Source organism: Lissotriton vulgaris, chromosome 8 (assembly GCF_964263255.1).
Source record: "Lissotriton vulgaris chromosome 8, aLisVul1.2, whole genome shotgun sequence".
NCBI classification, from domain to species: Eukaryota; Metazoa; Chordata; class Amphibia; order Caudata; family Salamandridae; genus Lissotriton; species Lissotriton vulgaris.
The window spans coordinates 36,948,738-36,975,301 of record NC_141696.1 but is presented as its reverse complement, the minus strand read 5'-3'; the positions used below and the strand labels follow the sequence as shown (position 1 = coordinate 36,975,301).

Here is a 26,564-nt window from a genome sequence, read left to right as displayed (position 1 = left end):
CCGCGGGAAACAATCATTCAAGACTCACACAATTCTAATTGTTAGACGGTCGCCGAGGCCCTCAAGCGGGGGCACACGCGAATGAGCGTGTCACCTTACACACATTCTATTTCATACCCGGACAACGTCGGTACGGGCTGCTAGTGTTTATATAATTCTATTGGGATGCCATTGGGAACTGTGGCTTTACCTGATTGTATCTTAGAGATGGCTGGCTTGAGTTCATCCATGGTAATGTCTGCCTCTAGACCCTCAATTTCTTGAGGCGTGAGCCTCGGCATGTGAATGTCTTTAAGGAATGCGAGTGCTTCCTGGACAGTGGTGGTATTCGTGGATGTGTATACCTGTTCATAATGTTGTCCTAGCGCAGTCACTATTTCTTGTGGGTCTGATGTGACGCCCCTAGTTTCAACTCGGATCTCCGCTATCCATCTATTCGCACGTTCCCTCTTATCTAGCCAGGCAAGAAGTTTGCCTGCTTTATCCGCAGATTCATAGATCCTGTGTTGGACTGCCATTAGACGGGTTTTAGCATCTGCCCAGAGATATTCTTTATATTCCTGTCTTTTAATACGCAGTTAATGTGCAGTAGGGTCAGTGGGATCTATGGCATGTTGAGACTCTAATTGCTGTACCTCCTGCTCCAAGGTCTCTACTTCATTTGTATTTTCTTTTTTATGACCCTCTATGAGGGAGAGGGCCTGTTTGTATGCCTCCCATAGAGTTAGCAGGGAGGTGATGGTGACTGATGTCTCATTTTCTTCAAAATATTGCGTTGTTGCAGTGACCAAGCCTTTCTTGATTTAAAGTTTATGAGGAATCCTGGATATATGAGGTATGAACAACTTTGGGTAGGGCTGCGTGCCCGAATCTCCGCCATTACCGGGGAGTAATCAGAGATCCCCCTGGGCAAGTGTGAGGCCGTCCCCATCCTTCCCATGTTATCTAGTGCCGTGAATATATAGTCTATGCGTGCTAGGCTATTGTGAGCCCCTGAATGAAAGGTGTATTGTCTCTGAAGTGGGTTTTGGAACCATCATATGTCCAGAGGACCATGGGCTCCCACAAATTCGGCCACCGGTGAGCTCAGGTGATGTTGGAGGCGAGCAGGCGTACGTTCCAGTGCATCATTTATAGTCATGTTAAAGTCGCCCCCTAATATTAAATCTCCTTTCGGTAGATCTAGGAGGAATTTGCACAGATCTTGAAAGGCGGATTCATGTAGGGTGGGTGGGATATAGACAGTCACTAAGTTAAGCAGGCGGCCCTCCCATTGGATGGAGGTTGCTGCAAAACAGCCCTGGTCATCTTTAGAAGTGCGCTGGACAAGGAGAGAGAATCGCTTTCTAACAAGGATTCCCACCCCTCGGGATCCTGTGGTGAACTCTGAGTGTACTATCAATTGGAACCCTCACCGGTCAACTGCTTTACACATGGATCCTACTAAGTGTGTTTCCTGTAAAAGTATAACTGCTGGGTCCTTGCGTTTTAGATATTGCAGCATCAACCCACGTTTTATCTTGTCTCTCAGCCCATTAACATTCCATGAGAGGAACGATAACGAGGGCGTTGTGGTGTGTTGTGACATTGGATCAGATGAGGCCATAGAAGGCGTGGGTGTTCGTGACATGCTGGATATCTAAGGTCAATTGTGAACTTATTCCCGTAATGACTGTGTGTCAGTGTTTGCAGATTGGTAACTATCAGAACGATAACATCCAAAAAAACTTCGTATTGCAGGTATACATTATCTACAGCTGAATACTTCACCTCCCGTCGCCGCTCAGTTGGAATAATGACATAGGCATATAACCATATTTCAGATTTCTGATGAGGGAAAGGGATAGTTTTGCTTCTATGACAATACATAATAATAACAATACCCTCCCTACCATCCCCAAGAGTAACAAGCCCCCGCATCCCTGCCTAGTAGGTCTAAACCTACCCACATCCCCAATAGTAGAGCGTCTATGATCCCAAGAACAAAGAACATTAAATATAGGGTCGTGCAGTGTCAGTGCCCAATATCCTCTCCCTCCCTGGACCGCAACCATGCCCGACATTATTGAGAGTTAATATCACATTCTAAAGTCCATAGTCCATTCAGCATTTTGCCAGTCCAATACTGAATTAGCAGAGGTCATATTGTGTCCTGAGGAAGGTAAACCATCCAACCCGGCACTACAAAAAGACAAAATGAGGATAACTACAGACCAGTAGAGTTCATGCAGTCTTTCATTTTTCAGCACGTGCCATGTCACTGCCAGGGCTTCCAAGCGGGAACTTCTGGATCTCAATGGCGAGCGAATCTTGTCTCCACGCCAGTGCAATGAGTCTTTAGGGCGCTGGCCAGTGATTCCACGGTCTATCTCCTCACGTCGGCGATGTGACTGGGATGGGCCCTCATTGAGCTACCGTTGAGCATCGTCCGGCGTCAGGAAGAACCAAGATTTGTCACCATCAACTACTTTCAACTTGGCGGGGAAGAACATCATGCACTTGAGTCCCTTGTCTCTTAGAGCCCGTTTTATCCCTTATAAAGAGCGTCTTTTTCGCTGGACCTTCAGAGAAAAGTCCGGGAAGAAACAGATTGTTGTATTATCGTAGGGGAGGTCGCCATTGACCCTAGATGCTTTCAGGATGGCATCCCGGTCGCGAAAATTCAAAATATGTGCGATGATGGTCTGAGGCGGCACACCAAGTTTTGGCTTAGGGATTGGGGCCCTATGCGCCCTTTCTATAGAGAACAACGGTGACAGTCTTTTGGGCTTGAGGTGATGCAGGATAAGATCTTCGAGGAAGAGATCCATGCTGGGGCCTACTGCCCCTTCAGACACCACCACCACCGGGATGTTGTTGTGGCGGGCTCGTCCTTCCTGATCATATAGGTGGAGTGCCATTTCTCTATGTTGATGAGCCAATTGTTGGACCCTTTCCTCCAGTTTATGTGTCGCAGACTGCAGCTCCCCTATATTTTCTTCCCTTTCAGACGTTTTGCGCATATCAGCCCTCATGAGGTTCATCTCGATCGTGACCATATCGATTTAATCTCTAGATTAGTTCCTACTGTTTGTATCGCCGCCATAATTGAGCTGAGTGATGGTTCTTCTGCGGCCATGTTGTCGTCTTGCGCCCCTTCTTCAGTGGCGACCTGTCACTGTACAGTATATTTGTCCATTTTATTGACTTAGACAGAGGCCGTAGCTCCCTTCAGCTTCGTCATGGTGCGGTGTGCCGCTGAGGCCAAGCACCACAATATGGTCAGGGACTATCGTCCCACACCCAGCCAGTATTTGTCTCCGTCCAAGGGGTCCGTATTCTCTGCTATCAAGAAGGATTCCGGCCTGTCATGGGGCGGGAGCACTGCGGCCTTCAAAGAACGTTAATCTGATAGTCAAAGTGCCCACTTATGGACAAGTGGAAAAAGGAGAGGGGGAGGCCCAAGACCACACTCATATGCTCTCTCCGTTCGGGTCCACCAGATCGCCACGTGAGTCACACCTCCCCCGTTTTTACCGCCTCAAGCCATCATGTTGTGTCTACACTTCACACTCTGAGCAATACACAGGGGCTAGTAGTCCGGGGCCATCGTTCGTAGGTGCTAATCTCTATCTTCAGGTCGAGTTATTGTCGGAGTATGTACCCCTTCAAAATGCACACATGGGGGCCCCCGTCAGATCTCCGGTATCCACAATTCACAGTGCTACCGCATGGTACGGGTTTGGGCGTTTCTGGCGTGCTGGGAAGGGAAGAAAGTCCCACCGGGTCTCACCTTGTGGCATGCAGTGGCAGAAGCAATCACTCGGGAGCCGCCAAGCACTGTTATAGTCGCTCGAGTCCTAGGCTGTAAGCCACGGGCCTCACGCAGTGCAAAGCCCCAGCCTTTTATAACGTGCTGCAAGCCGGCGAGATACGCAACTCCACCCCCCTCTCACTAGGGCAGCTGCGTCGTTGTCGGGTTGGGCGCCGGCTCGGTGTAGCGGTTATCCTGCATCGCCAAGGATCAGAAATATCCTCTCCGCCGCACACTGATATCAGGGACCTTTAGCTGTGCTTCTCTCCCCTCTGGCTGTTGGATCTGTATCGGATTTTACGGGCTTTGACGCAGGCCCGGACAGAGCTCAAGAGCTACGCCACCATCTTGGTCAGCGCAAAGCCATGCCCCGGACTTCTCCTCTTTCCCTTTTTCCTTTCATTAATGCAACCTCCCTCTGAACCCACATCACATCACATTTTCTTTTTATTTGATTTTCGTTATTGCTACAATCAGTATCACATGAACTAGCTGAGGTACTAGGCCCACTCCAGAATGGTCTGATTTAACTTGGACCTGAGCGAGACCCTTCCTCCTCGTGCTGGGAGCAGGCAGTTCTCGAGCATCTTGGGGTTTGAAACGTGTTGAATACTTGTTGAATACTCACTCATTCACAGGAGCATCATGTGGCTTGAAACTCATCGAATACCCACACATTCACAGGAGCATCATGTGGTTTGAAACTTAGTGAATACCCACACATTCACAGGAGCATCATGTGGTTTCAAACTTAGTGAATACCCACACATTCACAGGAGCATCATGTGGTTTGAAACTTGTTGAATACCCACACATTCACAGGATCATCATGGGGTTTGAAACTTGTTGAATACCCACACATTCACAGGATCATCATGGGGTTTGAAACTTGTTGAATGTCCACACATTCACAGGATCATCATGTGGTTTGAAACTTAGTGAATACCCACACATTCACAGGATCATCATGGGGTTTGAAACTTGTTGAATGTCCACACATTCATAGGGGCATCATGGGGCTTGAAACTTGTTGAATGCCCACACATCAAAAGGAGCATCATAGGGGTTTGAAACTTATGAAACTTGTTGAATGCCCACACATTCACAGGAGCATCATGGGGTTTGAAACTTGTTGAATACCCACACATTCACAGGATCATCATGGGGTTTGAAACTTGTTGAATGTCCACACATTCACAGGATCATCATGTGGTTTGAAACTTGTTGAATGTCCACACATTCACAGGATCATCATGTGGTTTGAAACTTAGTGAATACCCACACATTCACAGGAGCATCATGTGGTTTCAAACTTAGTGAATACCCACACATTCACAGGAGCATCATGTGGTTTGAAACTTGTTGAATACCCACACATTCACAGGATCATCATGGGGTTTGAAACTTGTTGAATACCCACACATTCACAGGATCATCATGGGGTTTGAAACTTGTTGAATGTCCACACATTCACAGGATCATCATGTGGTTTGAAACTTAGTGAATACCCACACATTCACAGGATCATCATGGGGTTTGAAACTTGTTGAATGTCCACACATTCACAGGGGCATCATGGGGCTTGAAACTTGTTGAATGCCCACACATCAAAAGGAGCATCATAGGGGTTTGAAACTTATGAAACTTGTTGAATGCCCACACATTCACAGGAGCATCATGGGGTTTGAAACTTGTTGAATACCCACACATTCACAGGATCATCATGGGGTTTGAAACTTGTTGAATGTCCACACATTCACAGGATCATCATGTGGTTTGAAACTTGTTGAATGTCCACACATTCACAGGATCATCATGTGGTTTGAAACTTAGTGAATACCCACACATTCACAGGAGCATCATGTGGTTTCAAACTTAGTGAATACCCACACATTCACAGGAGCATCATGTGGTTTGAAACTTGTTGAATACCCACACATTCACAGGATCATCATGGGGTTTGAAACTTGTTGAATACCCACACATTCACAGGATCATCATGGGGTTTGAAACTTGTTGAATGTCCACACATTCACAGGATCATCATGTGGTTTGAAACTTAGTGAATACCCACACATTCACAGGATCATCATGGGGTTTGAAACTTGTTGAATGTCCACACATTCACAGGGGCATCATGGGGCTTGAAACTTGTTGAATGCCCACACATCAAAAGGAGCATCATAGGGGTTTGAAACTTATGAAACTTGTTGAATGCCCACACATTCACAGGAGCATCATGGGGTTTGTAACTTGTTGAATACCTACACACTCACAGGAGCATCATCGGGGTTGAAACTTGTTGAATACTCAGGGCAAATTTGAGAACCAAGATATGTTTACATAAAATGAATCTAAGTGGAACTCATTTTAAACTCTGTGAGCATCCTCAAACTCTAGCCTTCCTAGTGTTCCCCAAGTTGGTAAACAACGTCAAACTCTGCATTATGGGTGCAGCCATTATCTTGTGTCAGGACCAATTGCCCACTCCAACACTAACAACTTTTCTTAAAAAGAGGTTTGTATTTCAGAGCCGTTCACGGTGGACATCTAGCAACATAAAACACTCTTGGAATTTTTTGTCATTGGCGCAAAAATCAGTGAGAAGGGGTTTTTCTTTCATTTTAACTTGGGGCTTTCAGGCTTTCTCTAGAACCTGGGTGTAAATCTTGGTGTGAAAACACCCCACCACACATAAAATGTGCCCCTGATAGCTAATACATAAATGAATCCACTTCAATGCACAGAACAGCAAGGTAAAATGAGTGAATTTGGTGTGCAGGTTATTCCTGCATTTTCTCTCTTTTTCTCTTGTATTTCTCACCAGCTACAAAAACACAGAAAAAGGTAATTTGCACTCAGCACCAAATCTGGACAGTTCAGGTTAGTTACTCCAAGACACTGTGGATACTTAAGTTCTCATGCCAGTTGTCGAACTATCAGTATTAAGTGCTAAGAGTTCCTCTCCAAATCCGAGCTAGGACATTAGTCTATCTCACCTGATGTCCATTGGGGTGGTGTTTTCCTTGACTAGTCCACCAGAGGGACCTGTCACTAAACACTTCCTTTCCATGACATTCCTTTAGCATTCAGATACCTTATTCCATTCTGTCAAGATACACTTATAGTCGCTGATCAAGGATATACCCTTCCGACAAGAGATTTTAGTTGGGCCCTATCTTGGGATCTTCCGCTTTGAATAAAAATTGACATGCAACACTGTGGGATACCCACCTGAGGCACTAGAGACTGGTACCTCAACTTCGACCGACCCTACCGATAGTCGGGCAGTAGGAGGGGAGTTCTGAAACTAAACGAAGGGTGTTTAAGTGATTCCAGTTGCCTGGTGGCTCAGACCCCATCCCTCATTTTCATTTCAAAGCAATATCATAATCATAAAGCCATATGTATTTATTTATATGGTAAAAATATCTGAGATATGGAAATCATCAGCTGTTTAACTCTGTCTTGTTTTTATATTTATCACATAAGCTTGCTTTGTGTTTTGCGAACATTTGTTTTTGCCTACACTGGGGAGAAAACTGTCAATGGATTTAATGAATTTTGTGAAAATATTGACTTTATTCCATGTAGATGTCCCAGTCAACAAAGGCCCTGAGCTGGATCATTGAAACGCTGACGGAGAGCGGGTTTGGGTCAAGGGAAAGTGCTCCAGTTCTTGGTAAGCATGCTATATCTTTTTATGTATTATCGTATGTTGCACCATCACTACCCGGAGGCTGCCTTGTGGAAATTGGGTATGGGCAGTTCATGTAGCATCATCGCCAACTCTCCTAGGCCTTTTCACATTGTCAGTGGAGGATGTGGCACCCACCGCTATTCACTGCCACCCTTTACCATGCACCATCAGTACTTGTGGTTTTGGCTTTGCCAATGCTTATTGGATTACACAACAAACTTTCAGAATTCAAAACATTCCAAAATGCCTGCCCCACATGTGCATTCATGTATAGCAGCCATCGTGTAATGATGGTTCTTCCGCTTTCTATATTCCTGTAGGGAGCCACTCAACCCATGTTAAAGGACTTGCATGTTGCATGCACCAAGATGGCCGAGGGCGGATGAAGGAGAGTGTGACTGCTATGCGCTCATTCCCAGACTGTGCAAACAGCCTCCAGTGTCATTCATGTCAGCATACTGCTTTCATAGTCTGGTATAAGTGCCAGACACTACAATGGAAACTGAGGATGGGATAGGGAAGACCTTCCCCCCTCCTGGGAAAACATAGATACCTGCTACCATGAACCACCCAAACTGGCCCATTCAACCGAGCCCACTCACCGCCCCTACCTCTGCCAAATCTGGAGATTACTTGTGAACCAAAGTGGTGTGTGCTCCTCTTTCACTGAGGCGATAAGAGCATCTTGACTGCCCGCCACCATGTCCGGCTTCAGGAATGCCCATGTTCAGTGTATGATTGAGCAGTGAGGGAAGCATTGACCACTGAGGGGAAGGAGCAACCTCCACTTCCGGCTCCACACTTGACTTAGCAGCCTACCTAGGGCCATTGTGATGTGTGCAAGAAAAGGAAAAATACCAAAAGATAATACTTGTATAAAAAGGCAACAAGTATAAGATTGGAAGGACAGGTCAGAGACTCCTAAGAGTGGTAGATGACCAACAGGAGGCCCCAGCAGCAAACAGGATCTGGCACCCACATATCACCTATGGCGGCGGGACCACACACACATCCATGGTGGTGCTTCCCCCATTTAATGAAGTGATAGATCCAGCTACAGCATCTCATAGATGGAAAACGGGGGTTAGCTGCCTCAATAACTACTTCAGGGCCACAAAAGAAATGGATGGTACAGTGAAGAGGTCCCTCCTGCTGCCTTCACACAAGAATATATATACAAGCTGCTAGACCTGGCATCCTTGGTTTTGGTTTCCCCAGACCTTTTGTTTTCTGACCTCCTGTTTTGCTGGCTTAAGGATTCAGAGCACTTTACCACTGCTAACCAGTGCTAACTTGCATATGCTCTGTACTCTAAACATGGTAATATTGGCTTATCCCCAATAGCCTTATTTAATTTACTTACAAGTCCATAGTAAAGGACATTACATGTGCCCATGCCCTATTCATTAACAGCTACTAGTGGGCCTCCAGCACTAATTATGCCACTCACTTCAGTAGCCCTTTAAACATGAGTCAGACCTGCCACTGAGAGCCTGTGTGGCATGTTTTAAACTGCCATTTCGACTTGGCAAGTAAACCTACTTGTGAGGCCCAAGCCTTCCCTTTTATTACATTTAAGACTCCCCTAAGGTAGGCCTGAGGCATCCTTAAGGGCAGGGTGCAGTGTATTTAAAAGTCAGGGCATATAATTTTGAGTTTTACATGTCCTGGTAGTGAAAACCTGCTAAATTCGATTTTCACTACTACAAGGTCTATCTCTCCCATGGGTTAACATTGGGATTGCATTAAAACAACATTTAAGCATAATTTACATTAAGCAAAAGATAGAAATTTGGAGTTTGGTGCCTCTGAACTCACAATTTAAAATCACAACTTACAGTGAAGTCGGATTGTAAGTTGTAAGTCTGAAAATGAAGCTTTTAGAAAGTTGGCATTTTCTTATTTTTCGTTCTTTTATTGTTTTTAACAAACAACCATATCACACTGACATTGATCACTTGCAGGTATGACCAGTTTAGACCGTGCTCTTGTGCTGCCTCCAGTCTTGAAGTAATTTATGCAGTGATTCCTCTCATCTCGAATTAGCTTTGAGTGACCTCATCTGTGGTATTTAGTGACTGTTTGAGGCAATACACCTACATTTAAACAAGAAGGACTGCATTACTAAACATTCAGTAGTACCTAAAACTGCAGACTTTCAAGGGCATGGCAAAGTTAATGAGAGGGCTTCTCAAACAAGAAAAACATATTGCCATTTCAGCTAGTTTTATTAAGCATTTTCAAATACAAGGCACAGATGAATACAGCATCATATTCACTATCCACAAGACAACGTGGGGGGTGGATGAAGAAAGGGTTGTCTCCTAGTAGCTCCCACCAGTCCTATCCTCTGGAACAGGGAAGGAGCCCTGGCATTGATCATCTGACACTGGCCACCTGCAAAGACCAGCACCACGAGCCCCGGAGCATCTGCTCATGAGGTGGGCCGCGACTCATACGCTGTCTGATGTCCCACTGCTGGAAGGACTGATTGAATCTTTTGCCTCTGATCTTCTCAAGCCGACACAACTCATGATGCCATCTCAAAGTACACCTTCATCCTAACCTGGACTTATGCACCAAAAGTGATGGCATGGCACCCAGTGTGTGATGGTATGATCACATTCTTCAGTGAGGTAATTGCATCGCTTGCAGGCACTCGTGTTCAGACTGTTGCATCACAACAGGATCTCAGTGCCTGGCTGGCTCATCTCTGACAGCTGTTCACTAGGATCACTGGACAGAGTCACCAAGATCATCAACAACCCAAAGATTCGACTTCGCACTAACATCTCTGCATCATTGAGTGTACCATGCTGTGCCAGTCAGCCATCATAGCAAAGGCCATTGATGTGTCTCTAACAGAGGTGATCCTAGGAAGTTACATATGAAGTTACATATGTCATTCTAATATAATACAGTGGGCCAGGAAAACATCAAGCTGATCTCAGCCAGGTCTCTTACAAGGAAACTGTGTGATCACAGCCTACAAAGAATCATCCCATGTCATTACCCATTACTGAATTACCTTTTCCCTGCAAAGTATTGTTCATGGATTTACTACTGCAATTAAGTGTAGGTGATCGACTACATTACAGCCCCAAATGGCTGCTCCTCTACCACTTGAATGTGAACCCGTAATTTCTTGCTGCTTCTCGTGAGATAAAATGGCTAGTGATAGGGTCTGGCCTTTTTACGGCTGTACCCTTTGAATTCCCTTACCCTATGCTAAGACGCATGCCCGAGAAGGATCATTAAAAGCCTGCCTGCACCGCTTTAACAAGTTAACAAGGCCAAGTGTAGAATCCGTAAATATCTGCTGTGTGTGGTCATCTGTCTTCTTTCTCCTATTTTCTTTTCCATAAGTCCTATGAAGCAACTGACTGGTAGCATCAGCACTTCTTAAACAATCTATAAACTTTATATTTCCTTGACTTAAACCTAAGATCTTGGTTTTGACAAATGTTATTCCCATTGCTCTTAGGGAATCCTTCTTTTTCCTTCACACTGATGCCCTCCCACTTTTAGAACTTCTCTCAATGGTACTGGCCCCACGCATGCACATATCACTTTTAAGACTTGACATTCCACAAATGTTGCGACTGTGGCACTTCAAATGTTTATGATTTATTCACCAGTGCACAGTAAATCCATTGAAGAAGGTGAAACAGGATCTGGGGATAAATCAGAGGGTATCATGTGCCGGTATCACGTGAACGCCCGCGAGTTGCTATATCCGAACTCCAACATCAACCGCTTCCCAGTTCCAGATGAGATGGTTCCCTGGCAGGTGAGGCTTTTATTAATTTTTCCTGGGATCTCAGCAGTGATGGTTTGTTTGCTTCAATGATGCATCAAAGAGCTTTGACTCTCCTCTCTCTTGACTGTCCTGGTTATCTTGATCGACCTTTAAATAGATCCCTGGTAGCACGTTTACAAAAATTAAGCAAGAGGTGTATGTAGTCTGTAGAAGAGATATGAAAAAAACTTGTTCTATGTTAGGACCTCTGACCTTCAAATTTAAAAGGCCTTTGTTATTTTGCTGCTTTTCGACATCCATTGTTGTCACCTGGCAGAAACCTTGCTCAGAGTTGTGACCCAAATCTTTCTAACGCAAAAACAACAGTTAATGGACAGAATGCAGAACAATTTCATACATTCACCCCAGTACAGAGATCTGGGCCTACGTCCATCGTTGTTTTGCACTCCACACCACCCCAGTTCAGACATGGCCATATGAAATCTTTCTAACACCACAAAGTGTGGTGCACTTCAATCCTTCAATGTTCATACTCACCATCAACAATCAAGGGAGGCATCCTCAATACAAGGGTAGCCAACAAACAGTGTCAATTTTCATATAGCCATTATCAACCACTCACTGAAAATGGCTCTTGGTCTTGCCAGCTCCGAACTTCTCCAGATTAATTCCTGAATGTTACAGCATGCTCCTCAGGTGACCTTGCATTTGAATACCATCATTGAGCCAGATTCAAAAATATTCAAGTACATAAAATGGTAGTACAGTAATACTACTTACCTACTACAAGATGCAATTCACAAACCTACGGGTGAGATCTCCCCCTCCATCGCTCCTAATTTTTCCATGAGGAGATCTCCACATATATACGTTTTCTACATTGGTCGTCATTATGAGTGGCTTCCTAATTTCTTTGGGGCCGGAAACAACAGTTACCAACCTCACTGTAATCATGAGATCTAAAGAATCAACACAGATAACTGAATTTTCACAGGGAGATTTCAGCAGCTAAAAGCAGCCAAAATCTCCAGGTGAAAGTCAGGCCCAAAATAAGAAATTACTAGGGGAAACTTTCCTGGAATTACGGAATCCCCGGTGATTGTTCATTTGGTAGTGGCCCCTCAGGGTCCAACTCGTAATGGGACAGATTTTCCCCACCCCCTCATATACCGCTACTTTTTATATCGGTAGCCAAGGGGTAGGGGAGAAATCCAGCCAATTTACAGGGCCGCTTATAATGAGGGCTTTAGTACTAAATGTGGGACAGTGCAGAGGAAGCAGTGAGAACATGGGGAATATCTACTGCAAAATGTTGGGGGTTTAAGGAAAAAAACAAAAAACAGACTTCCATAGAACTTAATGAAGGCAGGTCTTAAAATAATTACCCATAGGTAATAGTGTTAAATAAATACATATAATTTGACTTTTAAAATATATTTAAATATATACACATTGTATATGTCATATATGTGTGTAGTTTTGTCTCTGTGTATAGACTCTTTTCCTGGCCCTTGAAAAAGCACATTGCATTGCACTCAGGTGCTCAGCAGCGGACAGAAAACAGCTGAAACATCCCATAGTCACTCCTTTTGCCACAAGGAAGTGCAGGCACTCTAGGAAGATGTAATTAATAGATTTTATTAGGGCATAGCTTCCTGCCCATGCAATCAACCAGAAGGGTCTTTCTCAAGACTGATATGATAACAGATATTTTTCGAACCCTGGTAGGTTGGTGATTTGTTATATTGACATAACCACTGAGCCAAAACTGATGCATGCAAGTAAATTCAATTCCATCTGATTGCATACTAGGACCAACACAAAGTCTTGCCCAAGTGGGCAATCCTAGATATAAAAGATTTTGGCCATTTAAGCAAGTTAGTTACTAAAGCTTGACTAATTGGTCATTAAATTACTCAATATACAATTGACAATAGAATTACATGAAAATCTTCATAAAGCCCAAGTGGGCAAAAAACAGAATTAAATGGCAATCCACATGCATGATTAGTAGTCACCAAGAGTTTTTCCCACTTTATTGATCACTACGATTGTGGCCATTCGGAGACCGCAGTGCAGTACCCCTTTGATTCTTGCAACTTCAACAGATGTGTTCCTTGATCTCTTAAGTGTTTATATAATCCTATCTCAAGAAAACTTCAAATTTGTTGTCGTTTTTATATGACTTATAATTGGGCCAATAAAAGTATCATCTGTCCTTGTTTGCCAGACACAAATCTGATATTGGATTCCAGAAAAGGCTACTGACCAACTCATTGTTCAAGGATATACATTTTCTATATGAGATTGAGGGGCTCCCTAGAAATTTGTTAACCAAAGCTTTCATCGAACAATAAAAATGTGCTATTCTTGGTGATACAAGGCTATAAGCACATAAATGATCAAGAGATACATCTGCCCTTGCCACGTATGCTAAGTGAGAAGTACTGTCTTCCTAGTGAGGAAGAATATGTTGGAGCACAGAATGGCACTCACTAACTTTTTTCTCAGAGAAACTTGAGAGAGGAGGGGAGAGGAAAAATAAAATTAGGGAATTTAGGGCATTATTATATTTTACTGTTTGACACTCGTAGCCCTCATGGATTGAACTATGATAAGGACCTCTTAGGACACTTACTGAAGATTAACGTAATCACTGAACTGATGCTTCCTTCCTCATCACGGATTGTATATAGTGGAAAAACTGGTACTGTAATCGTAACTCTGCACATTCTTCTCTCTTTCTTTTTCCTTTACAGTACTATGCAATATCAATTGTTGACATTAAGACGGAACAATATGATTTGATTTTAAGCGCCAATGGAATGATAATATGTTAACAATGAAGAATTGTTCTCTTACATGTGGTACACCATTTGATGCACTTTTATGCGTACTTTCCCAAATTTTGCAGTATATCGTGGAAGTATTTCAGTATATAGCGATGACAAGTCATTAAGTAATTGGCTGACTGCGTTTACAAAAGTTAAAGACAGCCATGTTATTTTTACGTACATTTTGCCTATGTTCTTCATTTAGCCCTTAGATGTATGCATTAGGTTTGATATTTCCCCCTACCTATTTCAGTGTGTGCTACTATAGTGTACGCTATTCCTCTGCACCATTCCCCTCTATACCACTCCACTGAATGCAATTCCACTGTACGCTACTCCACTTTACCCCACCCCACTCTATGCCTCTCCATGTTACACCACTCCCCTGTACGCCAATTTCTGCTATTCCAGTATACGCCACTTCACTCTACCCCACTCCACTCACTGCTGTACAGCACTCCACTGTAAGCTATTCCTCTGTATGCCACTACACTGTACGCCACTGAGGTCAATGACAATCCACTCTAAGCTATTGCACTGTACGCCACTCACTTTATGACACTCCACTGTACTCTACTCCATTCTGAACCACTCCACTCTTCCTATCTCCACTACACTATACTCTACAACATTCTACACCCCTCCACTGTACCACACTATACTCCACTGTATAACACTATACTGTACAACAATGTACTCTTCTCAATGCCCCTATACAACACTTTACTTTACTCTATAGCACTTTACAACACTCTACTCCATGACACTATCTGCAACTCCCTCGTTGCTGCTCCCCTCAAGTTACCCTATTCTATCAGATACAACTACACTGTATGATACTATTGCACTCTATGCCACTATACTATCTGCTACTCTATCCCACTCAATTGTATGATAGTCTTTCCCACTCTTCTCTACCATACTGCACCGCACTCTACTTCACAACACTTTAATCCACTCTTTGACATTCTACAACACTTTCCGACACCCTACAACACAGCAGTCCAGTACACTTCGGCCACCAGGCAACCAAATTAGCAGCCACCTGCATGAGCATAATTAGACTCATACGAAAGATCCTACCACTCCTTCCTTTCAAGGCCAGACAAATCATGGTCCAGGGTCTAATCCTCTCCCGGCTGGACTTCGGAAACGCCCTATATTTAGGAGCCCCTGAATCCACCCTGAAAAAACTGCAGGTTCTTCAAAACTGCGCTGCTCGGACTCTTCTGCGCATTCCCCGTCGGCAATCAGTGAAAACCGAACTCAGAGCCCTGCACTGGCTACCTGTAAAAGACAGAGTCAGCTTCAAAAGCATGTGTATCGCCCACCGTGCTTACTGGAGAAAGGGAGCAATTCTCAATCATACTCTGATCACCCCCTACCACCCCAACAGACAGCTAAGGTCGACTCTCGCCTTTCAAGTCACCATTCCCAGGTTTAAAAGAGAAAGAAGTGGAGGAAGAATGTTCTCAACTAACGCAGCAAGGCTTTGGAACTCCCTTCCTCTTTCCATCCGGTCGGAACCTAACATCTTGCCTTTCCGGAAAAAATTAAAAACCTTCCTCTTCAACAGATAACCTTGACCTGCCTGACTCTCCTGTACTTCGGCTTGAGTGCTGGGACGCCTGCGGGTAACTATCGCGCTATATAAAAACCTATTCCATTCCATTCCATTCCACACCACTCTACAACACGTTACTCCATTGCATGCTATGCCACTCCACTCTACTTGATTGCACACCACTATACTCTAGAACACAATGCTAAACTCTACTGGGCCATGCTACACTCTGCTCCACTGCATGACACTTGACTTTACCGTACTCTATGGCACTGTACAGCACTCCACTGTACACCGCCCCACCGTACTCTTCTGTATACACCTCCACACTATAAACCTCTACTACATTCTGTGCCACTATGCATCACTGTACTCGACTCTGTGCTCCTACAGTAAACTGTGCCTACCTCTACTCCACTCTATGCCCCTACACCTTAGTGTACAACCCTCTACTCCACTCTACAACTCTTTCCAAGACTCTACGACACAAGACCCCACTGTACTGTACAAGACCACAACGATTTATAACAATTTACTCAACTCTACACTAGGCTTTTCCACTCTTGTGTAGTCCATGCCACTGTCCTATACAACACACATCTATACCATATAACAGTTTATGATACTGTAGACTACACAATTTCACTCTCCTCTATCATACTCAACTCGACTCCATTCTACCCCACTCCCCTGCTCAAAACTCCAATCTATGCCACTCCACTGTACACTATTCCACTGTGCGCTACTCCTCTGTACCACATTCCACACCAACTCGACGACACTATATTCTATGACAGTACACTTTACAACACTGTCCTCCTCTCAACATTACTATAATTCACTTAATAACACTTCACTCCACAACAGTAAACTCTATGATCGCAAACATGTTTTGTTAAAAATAAAAAAACTTTTAAATGTAATGATAACACCAAAGGTTAAACCTGGGTATAGTTAGGAAAATGTTTGATATTGTTTCTATACAAACCAAACTTAGAATACACAAACATTAGAACTTCTAAAGTTATACTTACATCTTAAATTTAAGGAGAGGCTGGATCTACCAGCTGAACCATCATTCTAGGTATCCACAAAATATTCACAATCCAGCCAGTAGGCCCACTCCACTATAGAGGGATTGGACCCTGCCGTTTAGCTCTTAGAACCACAGCTTTCTATGAGGAGGGACTGAACAACTTTATTTAGTTGGTGGAGAACCATTTTATATAAGGAGGGCTTAGGCCCCAGCATTGAGTTGCTCAACCATACCTAACTTTCGCAATGAGTGGATGGTGGGGCGAACATGCCCGCCGCTTGCTTTGGAATAACACTTGTTCACCAGAATTGATGAGCACAGTCAGGTCCTCTCTGCTCAATGATTCCCAGCTAGGCTTGCATTCAGCAACATCTCCTTTTAAGACGTAGATCAGGGGATAGTGCACAAAGCAATAAAAACATATCATATTGAAAGATCAAACACTGCTCAGATGGTGCTGGTGATGCAATGCAAGTGCTGACAGTCCTAAATCCTAGCCTTTACCTTCTCATCTCAGTTGTCAAGCTGGAGGATCATGGAGGGCTCCTCAAGGACACGCACTTTCTAGCTCTTATTGTCTCCTTCACTAAAATTAACCCCTCTTAGAAGGGAGCCATTATTTCCACGTTGTGCTGTGCAGATGCAGAACTGGTGCATGCCTGAATGCATATTGTACCACACCAGCACAATTAAATTGATATACATATAAATAGTACCTATTTCATTACAAGACCAGAGGCTACCATTATGCAATAACCTTTATTGCTGCCCCAACATGCAGCCCTTTAAAGAACATTATTGCATCTTAAACCAAAGAATGTTCAGAACATATAAGCATTTAGTGCATATAGCCTTCATCCTCTTTTATTGGCTGCTCCATAACAGATAAGTGCCTTCAGCTCAGTTGAAATTACTTTATTTCCGCCACCAGGGCCATAAAGGTACAGAAAATCTAAAATAGATATAAGTTAAACACACTTAAAATTCAACCATAAAAGAATTCAAAGAAAAAAGTACATACATTGTAACAGGTATTATGAATAAAAGAAAAATACATTCATTCATTATTAAGTTCATTAGTTATCTAAAAGCATATAAATGTGTACCTATGGTATAGGGAGATGCCATTATATCAGGATATTAGACAGCAATAAACACATACAAAGTACAATACACTTAAATAAAGTCATAAACAGGGCGACAAAGGGCTTTACTACGGAGCACCCACACAGCACCCAGGAATTTAGCGATGGAAATGGCTATTGCTGGGCGGGGATCCGATTCAGGAATAGGGGGGCTTCCTGATGGGTACATAAGCCTAGTAATCTGCATATGGGTGCAAGCCAAGTGTGCTGAGAAGATAAATAATGTGGCCAGGCAAACAAAACATGGGAGATGCTCTCTCTAGGAGTTATAGATAGGACAGCAGATGCCTCCGTTGCCAGCCCACCCTGAAGTGAACACTCTAAGGGGTAGTGTGCCTATTCGGGACTGAAAATATAGTTTGGTATGGAATGGAACAGATACTAAATCTCAGAATGACTCGAGCCCCCCATGTGGACCTAATATCAATAAAGTCACTGGTCAACTTAGAACTGGCTACTCTCGTATATTCCTTAGCCACCACCAGCGACCAATCTTTCTTTTTCGACAAGACCTTAGATGGAAAAACAGTTGAAGCCGGGTGGTCCCACATATCATGGAGCCCTAAGGAGTACAGTGCTGTCTTCATATTTAAAAGCCATGAAATGTTATTACATTGGTCAGCCTTCATGACATCCTTTAAACTTTCTACATAATGGGCAGGTTCAGGGGTGGTCAACAGGCGTCTCCCGTGCAATAGGGGCTATAAGCCGATTTTACCTGATGCCCCGGCAACTCCCAAGTCACTTAACAGTGGGTATAATGGGGTATTAGGTGGGAATGATACAAGTTTCCAAAGCAATTTATTCTCAGTTCTTGTGAGGTCATCATGTCTGGAAAATCCTCATCATTCAGCCCCGTATAGAGCTGAACCCAAAGACTTGGCCAGATAGATTTTGAGTGCAGGTGAAATGGATTTAATGTTAGATGTAAAAAATTCCCTAAGTATTACGCCTGAAATCTGTGTAAGCTTAGTGGTTATTCAGTTTTGACTTCTAGCGCTTTGTTCTAGGTCATATTTGGGCCTTTCTAATTTATGGATGGGTCTTTATTTTCATAAATCCACTTCTTTATTTAGGGTTCATATTTTAAATTTCACGTTGCCATTGAGATGCTTCACAGGGCAAAGTCCTTTCACTATTTTGCTGTTTTTTTTCCCAATCGCGAGGCATGCAAAGTGCGTTACCTGGCAACCACTCTTGTTTCACTGGCGGTTGTTTGACTACGAACAATTTTGTTGAAAGGAAGGCTTTTTCCAGTCCTAGTTGTGTTTTGCAAAAAATGAAATACAAGCTTAACAGAGTTTTGTTAGACTAGAGCTATATCTAGTGACAGTATTAATTTAAAGAACCCAGATTTCATTTAATTTAATGAGCTCATCATAGTGTTTCTCTTTACATCAGGAAAAGGATGAAAAGGTCAAATTCCCAGATTCAACCTTTGAGTGAGTTTGAGGGGAAACGTAGGTCCTTGATTAAAGAGGCGGTAGATGCCACTCCAGCGAAGAGGGACACCCCTTCAGAGGAATTTTTTTTTGGTCTCTCTGGCTGACTCCCCTTCTACTTCTGAGCCCAGAAATAGAGGAAAGGTTTCTCAAAAGAAGAAATACTTGAAGAAGGTGCAAGACCTCAGGTCCTAGGTGGCAGCCTAGGCATTACAATAGAAAGTGATGCTCTGAGCAGCACAAAAAGAAAAGGCCACCGCTAATGGGCACAAGGAAAGGTTGTCCTTAGTGACAATAATAGAAAGATTGACATTTATGGCACAATAGAAATGCAGAATTTTTTTTATTCTTCAGATGATGAGGATATGATACGGGATGGATTCGTATTTGACCCGCAGGAGAGCTGTGATACTTTCGGTTTGGATGGTGACATAGACCAAGCCTCCACTTCTACTGAAATAAAAGACCCACTCAGAGGTGCGATGTTTAATTGAACCAAAATAAAAATCCACGGAGTGGGAAATTGTGGCCAATGGACCACATTTCAAAATAAGCAAAACTTTGGTTTAGGAAATCCTTAGATAAAAAAACCTGCAATTTACTCTGGACAGAGTGTCCAAGGGCCCCCTCTACCGAAAATAAGGTTTGTAGTACTCCTAACCTGAACCCAGATATTATTACATTTCTATTCAAATTTAGAAAGGACCCTAGGCAACGGATTGAAAAATGCCTTAAATGGAGTCAAGATAAAATGCTTAACGTTAACGTTCTGGGACCCCACACCCACATTTTGGATATGGCTGAAGAAGCCAAAAGTAAACATGGCAGAGTCTAACTGGAGCTCGTAAGATGCTGGGCACAAAGCACCATCTGCTTACTAGGCAATGCCAATGTGAATCTTATCTCTGAACGACTCAAAGCGGCTCTTATGAGAATGAATCAGAAACTGACAGATTTATGAATGAGAGGATGTAGGGGACCCTAAAGGCCTTTTGTTTGGCAAAAGGTTTCTCAAATCATCAGGCAAATATGTTTGAACATTCGCTGCCTTTAGTAAAGCCCAAAATAATATGCATAGAGTCTTTGCACCAGGAGCAATTTTTGGACAGGCTGGTGGAGGGGACTGGCTGCCAGCCAGGCCTCATTTAGGTCCCAATATTACAAGCAAGATGCTGGAATCTAGGGTACTTATGGATGAGACTATGGAAGGGGCTACCTTTCTAGTCCACATTTTTATCCCCAGAGAGGGAGAACTTCAAGGTCCTGTGGAGGGAGTTTAAGGCCTCAGGTTCCCAAGGTGAGTTGGGTTGGTTCTTCCCTATTTAGGGTCGGGGGAAGGGTAACATTTTTCGTACACAATTGGGAAAAGATAACAAGAGACCCCTGGGTTTTGGAAACAGTTTCCGGTTTTAAAATAGACTACCTGGAAGAACTCGTACAGATAAGACAACCAAAGGAATTAAAGTTAGGCACAGAAAAGATGGTTTTGACAGAAATAGAATAGTTGCTAGAGAAGGGAGCCTTGGTTCGTGCTTAAAAGTTGGAAGGTTCAAAAGGCTTTGTGAGCACCGTTTTCCTAGTAAAGAAAAAGGACAAGGGTTGGCGTCCAGTTATAAACGTAAGCGATTTGAATTTTCTTTCTGATTTACAGGCATTTCAAGATGGAAGGAATACATCTTCTGAGGGACATTTTGCAAATACACGATTGGTTAGTAAAGTTAGAGCTCAAAGACGCTTATTTCATGATTCCTATGGACAGGGACAGTCAGAAATATCTCAATTGAAGGGGGGTCCTGTATCAGTCCCTATGTCTCCCCTTTGGTTTGCCTTCAGCTCCTTTGTGTTTCACGCCTTGATCAACAATTTAGCAATTGGGAGCTACCCTCTGATTAGAAGAGTGATGAAAGGTGTGAGAATTTAACGACCTACGAGAACTCATTATGAATCACTTTGGGAGGTAAATGTAATTTTCAAACCATTTACTAATTGGGTATGTAATAAATATCTTACCATAAAACAGATTTCCATGAAATGAACAGTTCTACTTTGCTTGAACTCTTTCAGGAGAGTTTCCGATGGTATAGCTTTAGAGATTTCGAATAGATTTTACTCTGTTGAGGGGGTACATTTTTTATTTTTGGAAAAGAACCAAAACGATGTCTCAATCAATTTTTTAATCTATTCTTAAGAGATTTTTTAAAACTGTGTGGTGAGTTGTATGAAAGTTTATGAGAACAAAATGTTCGAATTTGATCTCATGGAGAGGATCAATTGCTTGCATCATATGTTAAACCTTATAAAGCAGTGTCTACAGCAACTTTGGCATGGTGGGTATGTTCTGTCATGGACAAATCTGGTGTGGATCTTTCTAGGTTTGGTGCCTATTTGTCCAGAGGGGTGATAGTTAGCAAGGTGTTTGAGTCTTGTGGTTCCTTGCCTGACATTTTAAAAGCAGCAGATTGGTCAAATGTAATACTTTTTCTAAATTGTATTGAAGACCAGTGGAGTATGTAAGTGGTACAGCACTTAACATCTTTACACGTGCATAATGGTAGCCTCCGGTCTTGTAATGAAATAGAATTTCTCCAATTAACATGCAAAGATATTCTTGTTTTCATTAAAGACAATGGAGGCTAACATTATTCTCCTCTACTCACCCCTAGGGTGGGAAAAAAGAAACGTTTGTGTGATAATGGATTTTTATGATTATTGTTAGGATTTGGAGTTGTAATCTTATGTTGATTTTTATTATACTTTAGAGTTTTTGTTTTCCAGGAAATAGTTTTGTGAGCTTATCCTGATGAAGATGGATTATTTGTTTTTTGAAAATGTGAAAGTTCTTAGTTGTATCCTGAAGATGTCAGGTTATATGCTTAACTTTCAATGGTTCATGATATATTAGTTGTTCTTTAAAGGGCTGTATGTTGGGACAGCAATAAAGGATATTGCATAATGTTAGCCTACGTTGTCTTTAATGCAATCAAGATTCTCTTTGCATGTTAATTGGAGAACCGCCATTCCCAACCCCTATTGCTCTGGTGGCGAACAATTTCAAAAGCAGCCTTCCTCTAAAGAGGTGGAAGGCTCCAAAGATCAACGTGTAATTATCCAGTGGAATCCAGGCCAGTAGACTGTGACTGGCTCAGGCTGGTAGGGCTGAAAATTATTGACATCTTCCTCGGTGAATTGAAAGTCTCAGTCCTGAGTTTCATTGGAAACCCCCATTGGAATGGACGCTGATTGGTATCTTTGCAGCTGAGCCTTTCTATCCTGCCCTAGCGCAGGGAGGGCACATTGATGGGACTGGGGTCTGTGACAGGCACTGACATCTCTTTATTCCCACAGAGGGACTTCCTGATCTATCACCCTCCTTTCCATATTGCGCCAAGAGAAGACAGAGGAGTATTTGGCCCACTTACATGGTAGGTGTGAACACAAGATTTAAAGTTAAACCTCTTGTAAGGCCAGTCAAAGTAGATAGATGTGGGGTTAAGAAAAGTCAGTCTCAGTGTTATAATGAACATATCTTTTCTCTTCTAGGTATCCCCCTTTTACATCTGTTAATCATTTATGTATAAATGACACATATAGAATGCATGTTTGTTTAATTACACTTTTCCTTGCATTGTGATAATCAAGTCTCCTAAAATATACTCACATTAATGAATATGAGCTGCATTCTCTGTTCTGAAATAATTGTCAAGCAGTGAACAAAGTTTCATGGAAGCTGGTGATTTAATTTCTCATATATTCTTATAATCCAAAGAGCACATTTTCACAGAATGAAAATATATAAAGGGCATCAGGCCACATTCTGCTAACTGGTTATCCTAAAAGATTCAACAATGACCAGATAATGTTATATATTTTACAAACATGGTGTCAAGGGCGACAGAGGAACTTCACACCCAGAGACTGAGAAGGAATAAACCTTTCAGAATCACTTACTCTACTTTACGTAAGGCTAACTTGAGGTCAAATCAGCCTTCACATGCTGGAGCCTCACCAGCCTTCATATGTTAGGGCCTCGTCAGCCTCCACATACAGGTGCCTCACCAGCCTTCACATGCTGGGCCCTCATCAGCCTTCACATGCTGGGGCCTCACTAGCCTTCACGTGCTGGGGCCTCACTAGCCTTCACGTGCTGGGGTCTCATCAGCCTTCACATGCTGGGGCCTCATCAGCCTTCACATGCTGGGGCCTCACCAGCCTTCACATGCTGGGGCCTCATCAGCCTTCACATGCTGGGGCCTCACTAGCCTTCACATGCTGGGGCCTCACCAGCCTTCACATGCCTGAGCCTCATCAGCCTTCAAGTGCTGGGGCCTCATCAGCCTTCACATGCCTGAGCCTCATCAGCCTTCACATGCTGGGGCCTCATCAGCCTTCACATACAGGCGCCTCATCAGCCTTCACATGCTGGGGCCTCACCAGCCTTCACAAGCTGGGGCCTCATCAGCCTTCACATGCTGGGCCCTCATCAGCCTTCACATGCTGGGGCCTCACCAGCCTTCACATGCCTGAGCCTCATCAGCCTTCACATGCCTGAGCCTCATCAGCCTTCACATGCTGGGGCCTCACTAGCCTTCACGTGCTGGGGCCTCATCAGCCTTCACATGCTGGGGCCTCACCAGCCTTCACATGCTGGGGCCTCACCAGCCTTCACATGCTGGGGCCTCACCAGCCTTCACATGCTGGGGCCTCATCAGCCTTCACATGCTGGGGCCTCACCAGCCTTCACATGCTGGGGCCTCACCAGCCTTCACATGCTGGGGCCTCACCAGCCTTCACATGCTGGGGCCTCATCAGCCTTCACATGTTAGGGCCTCATCAGCCTTCACATGCCTGAGCCTCATCAGCCTTCACATGCTGGGGCCTCACCAGCCTTCACATGCTGGGGCCTCACCAGCCTTCACATGCTGGGGCCTCATCAGCCTTCACATGTTAGGGCCTCATCAGCCTCCACATACAGGTGCCTCATCAGCCTTCACATGCTGGGGCCTCACCAGCCTTCACATGCTGGGGCCTCATAAGCCTTCACATGCTGGGTCCTCATCAGCCTTCACATGCTGGGGCCTCACCAGCCTTCACATGCTGGGGCCTCATCCACCTCCACGTGTTGGGGCCTCACCAGCCTCCACATACAGGCGCCTCATCAGCCTTCACATGCTGGAGCCTCATCAGCCTTTACATGCTGGGCCCTCATCAGCCTTCACATGCTGGGGCCTCACCAGCCTTCACATGCTGGGGCCTCACCAGCCTTCACATGCTCGGGCCTCATCCACCTTCACGTGTTGGGGCCTCACTAGCCTTCACATGCTGGGCCCTCATCAGCCTTCGAGTGCTGGGACCTAACTAGCCTTCACATGCTGGGGCCTCATCAGCCTTCACATACAGGTGCCTCATCAGCCTTCACATGCTGGGGCCTCACCAGCCTTCACATGCTGGGGCCTCATAAGCCTTCACATGCTGGGTCCTCATCAGCCTTCACATGCTGGGGCCTCACCAGCCTTCACATGCTGGGGCCTCATCCACCTCCACGTGTTGGGGCCTCACCAGCCTCCACATACAGGCGCCTCATCAGCCTTCACATGCTGGAGCCTCACCAGCCTTTACATGCTGGGGCCTCATCAGCCTTCAAGTGCTGGGGCCTCATCAGCCTTCACATGCTGGGGCCTCATCAGCCTTTACATGCTGGGCCCTCATCAGCCTTCACATGCTGGGGCCTCACCAGCCTTCACATGCTGGGGCCTCACCAGCCTTCACATGCTGGGGCCTCATCCACCTTCACGTGTTGGGGCCTCACCAGCCTTCACATGCTGGGGCCTCATCAGCCTTCACATGCTGGGGCCTCATCAGCCTTCACATGCTGGGGCCTCATCAGCCTTCACATGCTGGGGCCTCACCAGCCTTCACATGCCTGAGCCTCATCAGCCTTTACATGCCTGAGCCTCATCAGCCTTCACATGCTGGGGCCTCACCAGCCTTCACATGCTGGGGCCTCATCCACCTTCACGTGTTGGGGCCTCACTAGCCTTCACATGCTGGGCCCTCATCAGCCTTCACATGCTGGGGCCTCATCAGCCTTCACATGCTGGGGCCTCACCAGCCTTCACATGCTGGGGCCTCATCAGCCTTCACATGCTGGGGCCTCACCAGCCTTCACATGCTGGGGCCTCATCAGCCTTCACATGCTGGGGCCTCACCAGCCTTCACATGCTGGGGCCTCATCAGCCTTCACATGCTGGGGCCTCATCAGCCTTCAAGTGCTGGGGCCTCACCAGCCCTCACATGCCTGAGCCTCATCAGCCTTCACATGCCTGAGCCTCATCAGCCTTCACGTGTTGGGGCCTCACCGGCCTTCACATGATGGGGCCTCATCAGCCTTCACATGCTGGGGCCTCACCAGCCTTCAGATGCTGAGGCCTCATCAGCCTTCACATGCTGGGGCCTCACCAGCCTTCAAGTGCTGGGGCCTCACCAGCCTTCACATGGCTGAGCCTCATCAGCCTTCACATGTCTGAGCCTCATCAGCCTTCACGTGCTGGGGCCTCATCAGCCTTCACATGCCTGGGCCTCATCAGCCTTCCTTCCAGTGGAGACAAGAAGAACAGATGAAGCTGTTATATTCTAAGGTTTGCTCTCCTTCTCCGCAGACCTGTTCATCTCCTCCCTGAGTCTCCTCTCTTCTCTGCATTGTCTTCAGCTGTCTGATTTCTGGATGAATGAATCTTCTCTTTTTTCAGGTCACCTCAGAGTCTGCCAAAGAGAAACTACAATGCCCTGAATGGCCTTATTGACCTCCGCAGCGCATGTGGGACGTACAAGGTGCGGGATGGGGTGCCTCTGTAAGTACCGGCTAACTCCTTGTCTACAGTTGATGATTGGACATTGTATAGTAGAATGCCAAGACTGCCCTGGGCTAACAAACCTCTCAGTGTCTAGAGGCAGTGATTGGACATTGTATAGTAGAATGCCAAGATTGATTTGGGCTAACAAACCTCTTGGTGTCTAGTGGCAGTGATTGGACATTGTATAGTATGACTTAGGGTAACACATCTGTTGCTGTCTAGAGGCAGTGATTGGACATTGTATAGTATGACTTGGGGTAACACATCTGTTGCTGTCTAGAGGCAGTGATTGGATATTGTATAGTAGAATGCCAAGACTGACTTTGGCTATCAAACCTCTCAGTGTCTAGTGGCAGTGATTGGACATTGTATAGTATGACTTAGGGTAACACATCCCTCGTTTTCTAGAGGCAGTGATTGGACATTGTATAGTATGACT

General features: G+C 44.6%; 1 protein-coding gene across 1 annotated transcript in view; it reads left to right on the top strand.

The window, feature by feature from the left end:
• Window positions 1-26,564, top strand: part of LOC147693336 (transient receptor potential cation channel subfamily M member 2-like) — a 136,409-nt gene that overhangs the window by 88,845 nt on the left and 21,000 nt on the right. Inside the window, exons 9-12 of the mRNA XM_086933209.1 lie at window positions 7,388-7,475; window positions 11,132-11,283; window positions 22,620-22,696; window positions 26,021-26,122. Of these exons, the coding sequence (XP_086789335.1) occupies window positions 7,388-7,475; window positions 11,132-11,283; window positions 22,620-22,696; window positions 26,021-26,122 (419 nt within the window). The remainder of the gene's footprint in view (window positions 1-7,387; window positions 7,476-11,131; window positions 11,284-22,619; window positions 22,697-26,020; window positions 26,123-26,564) is intronic.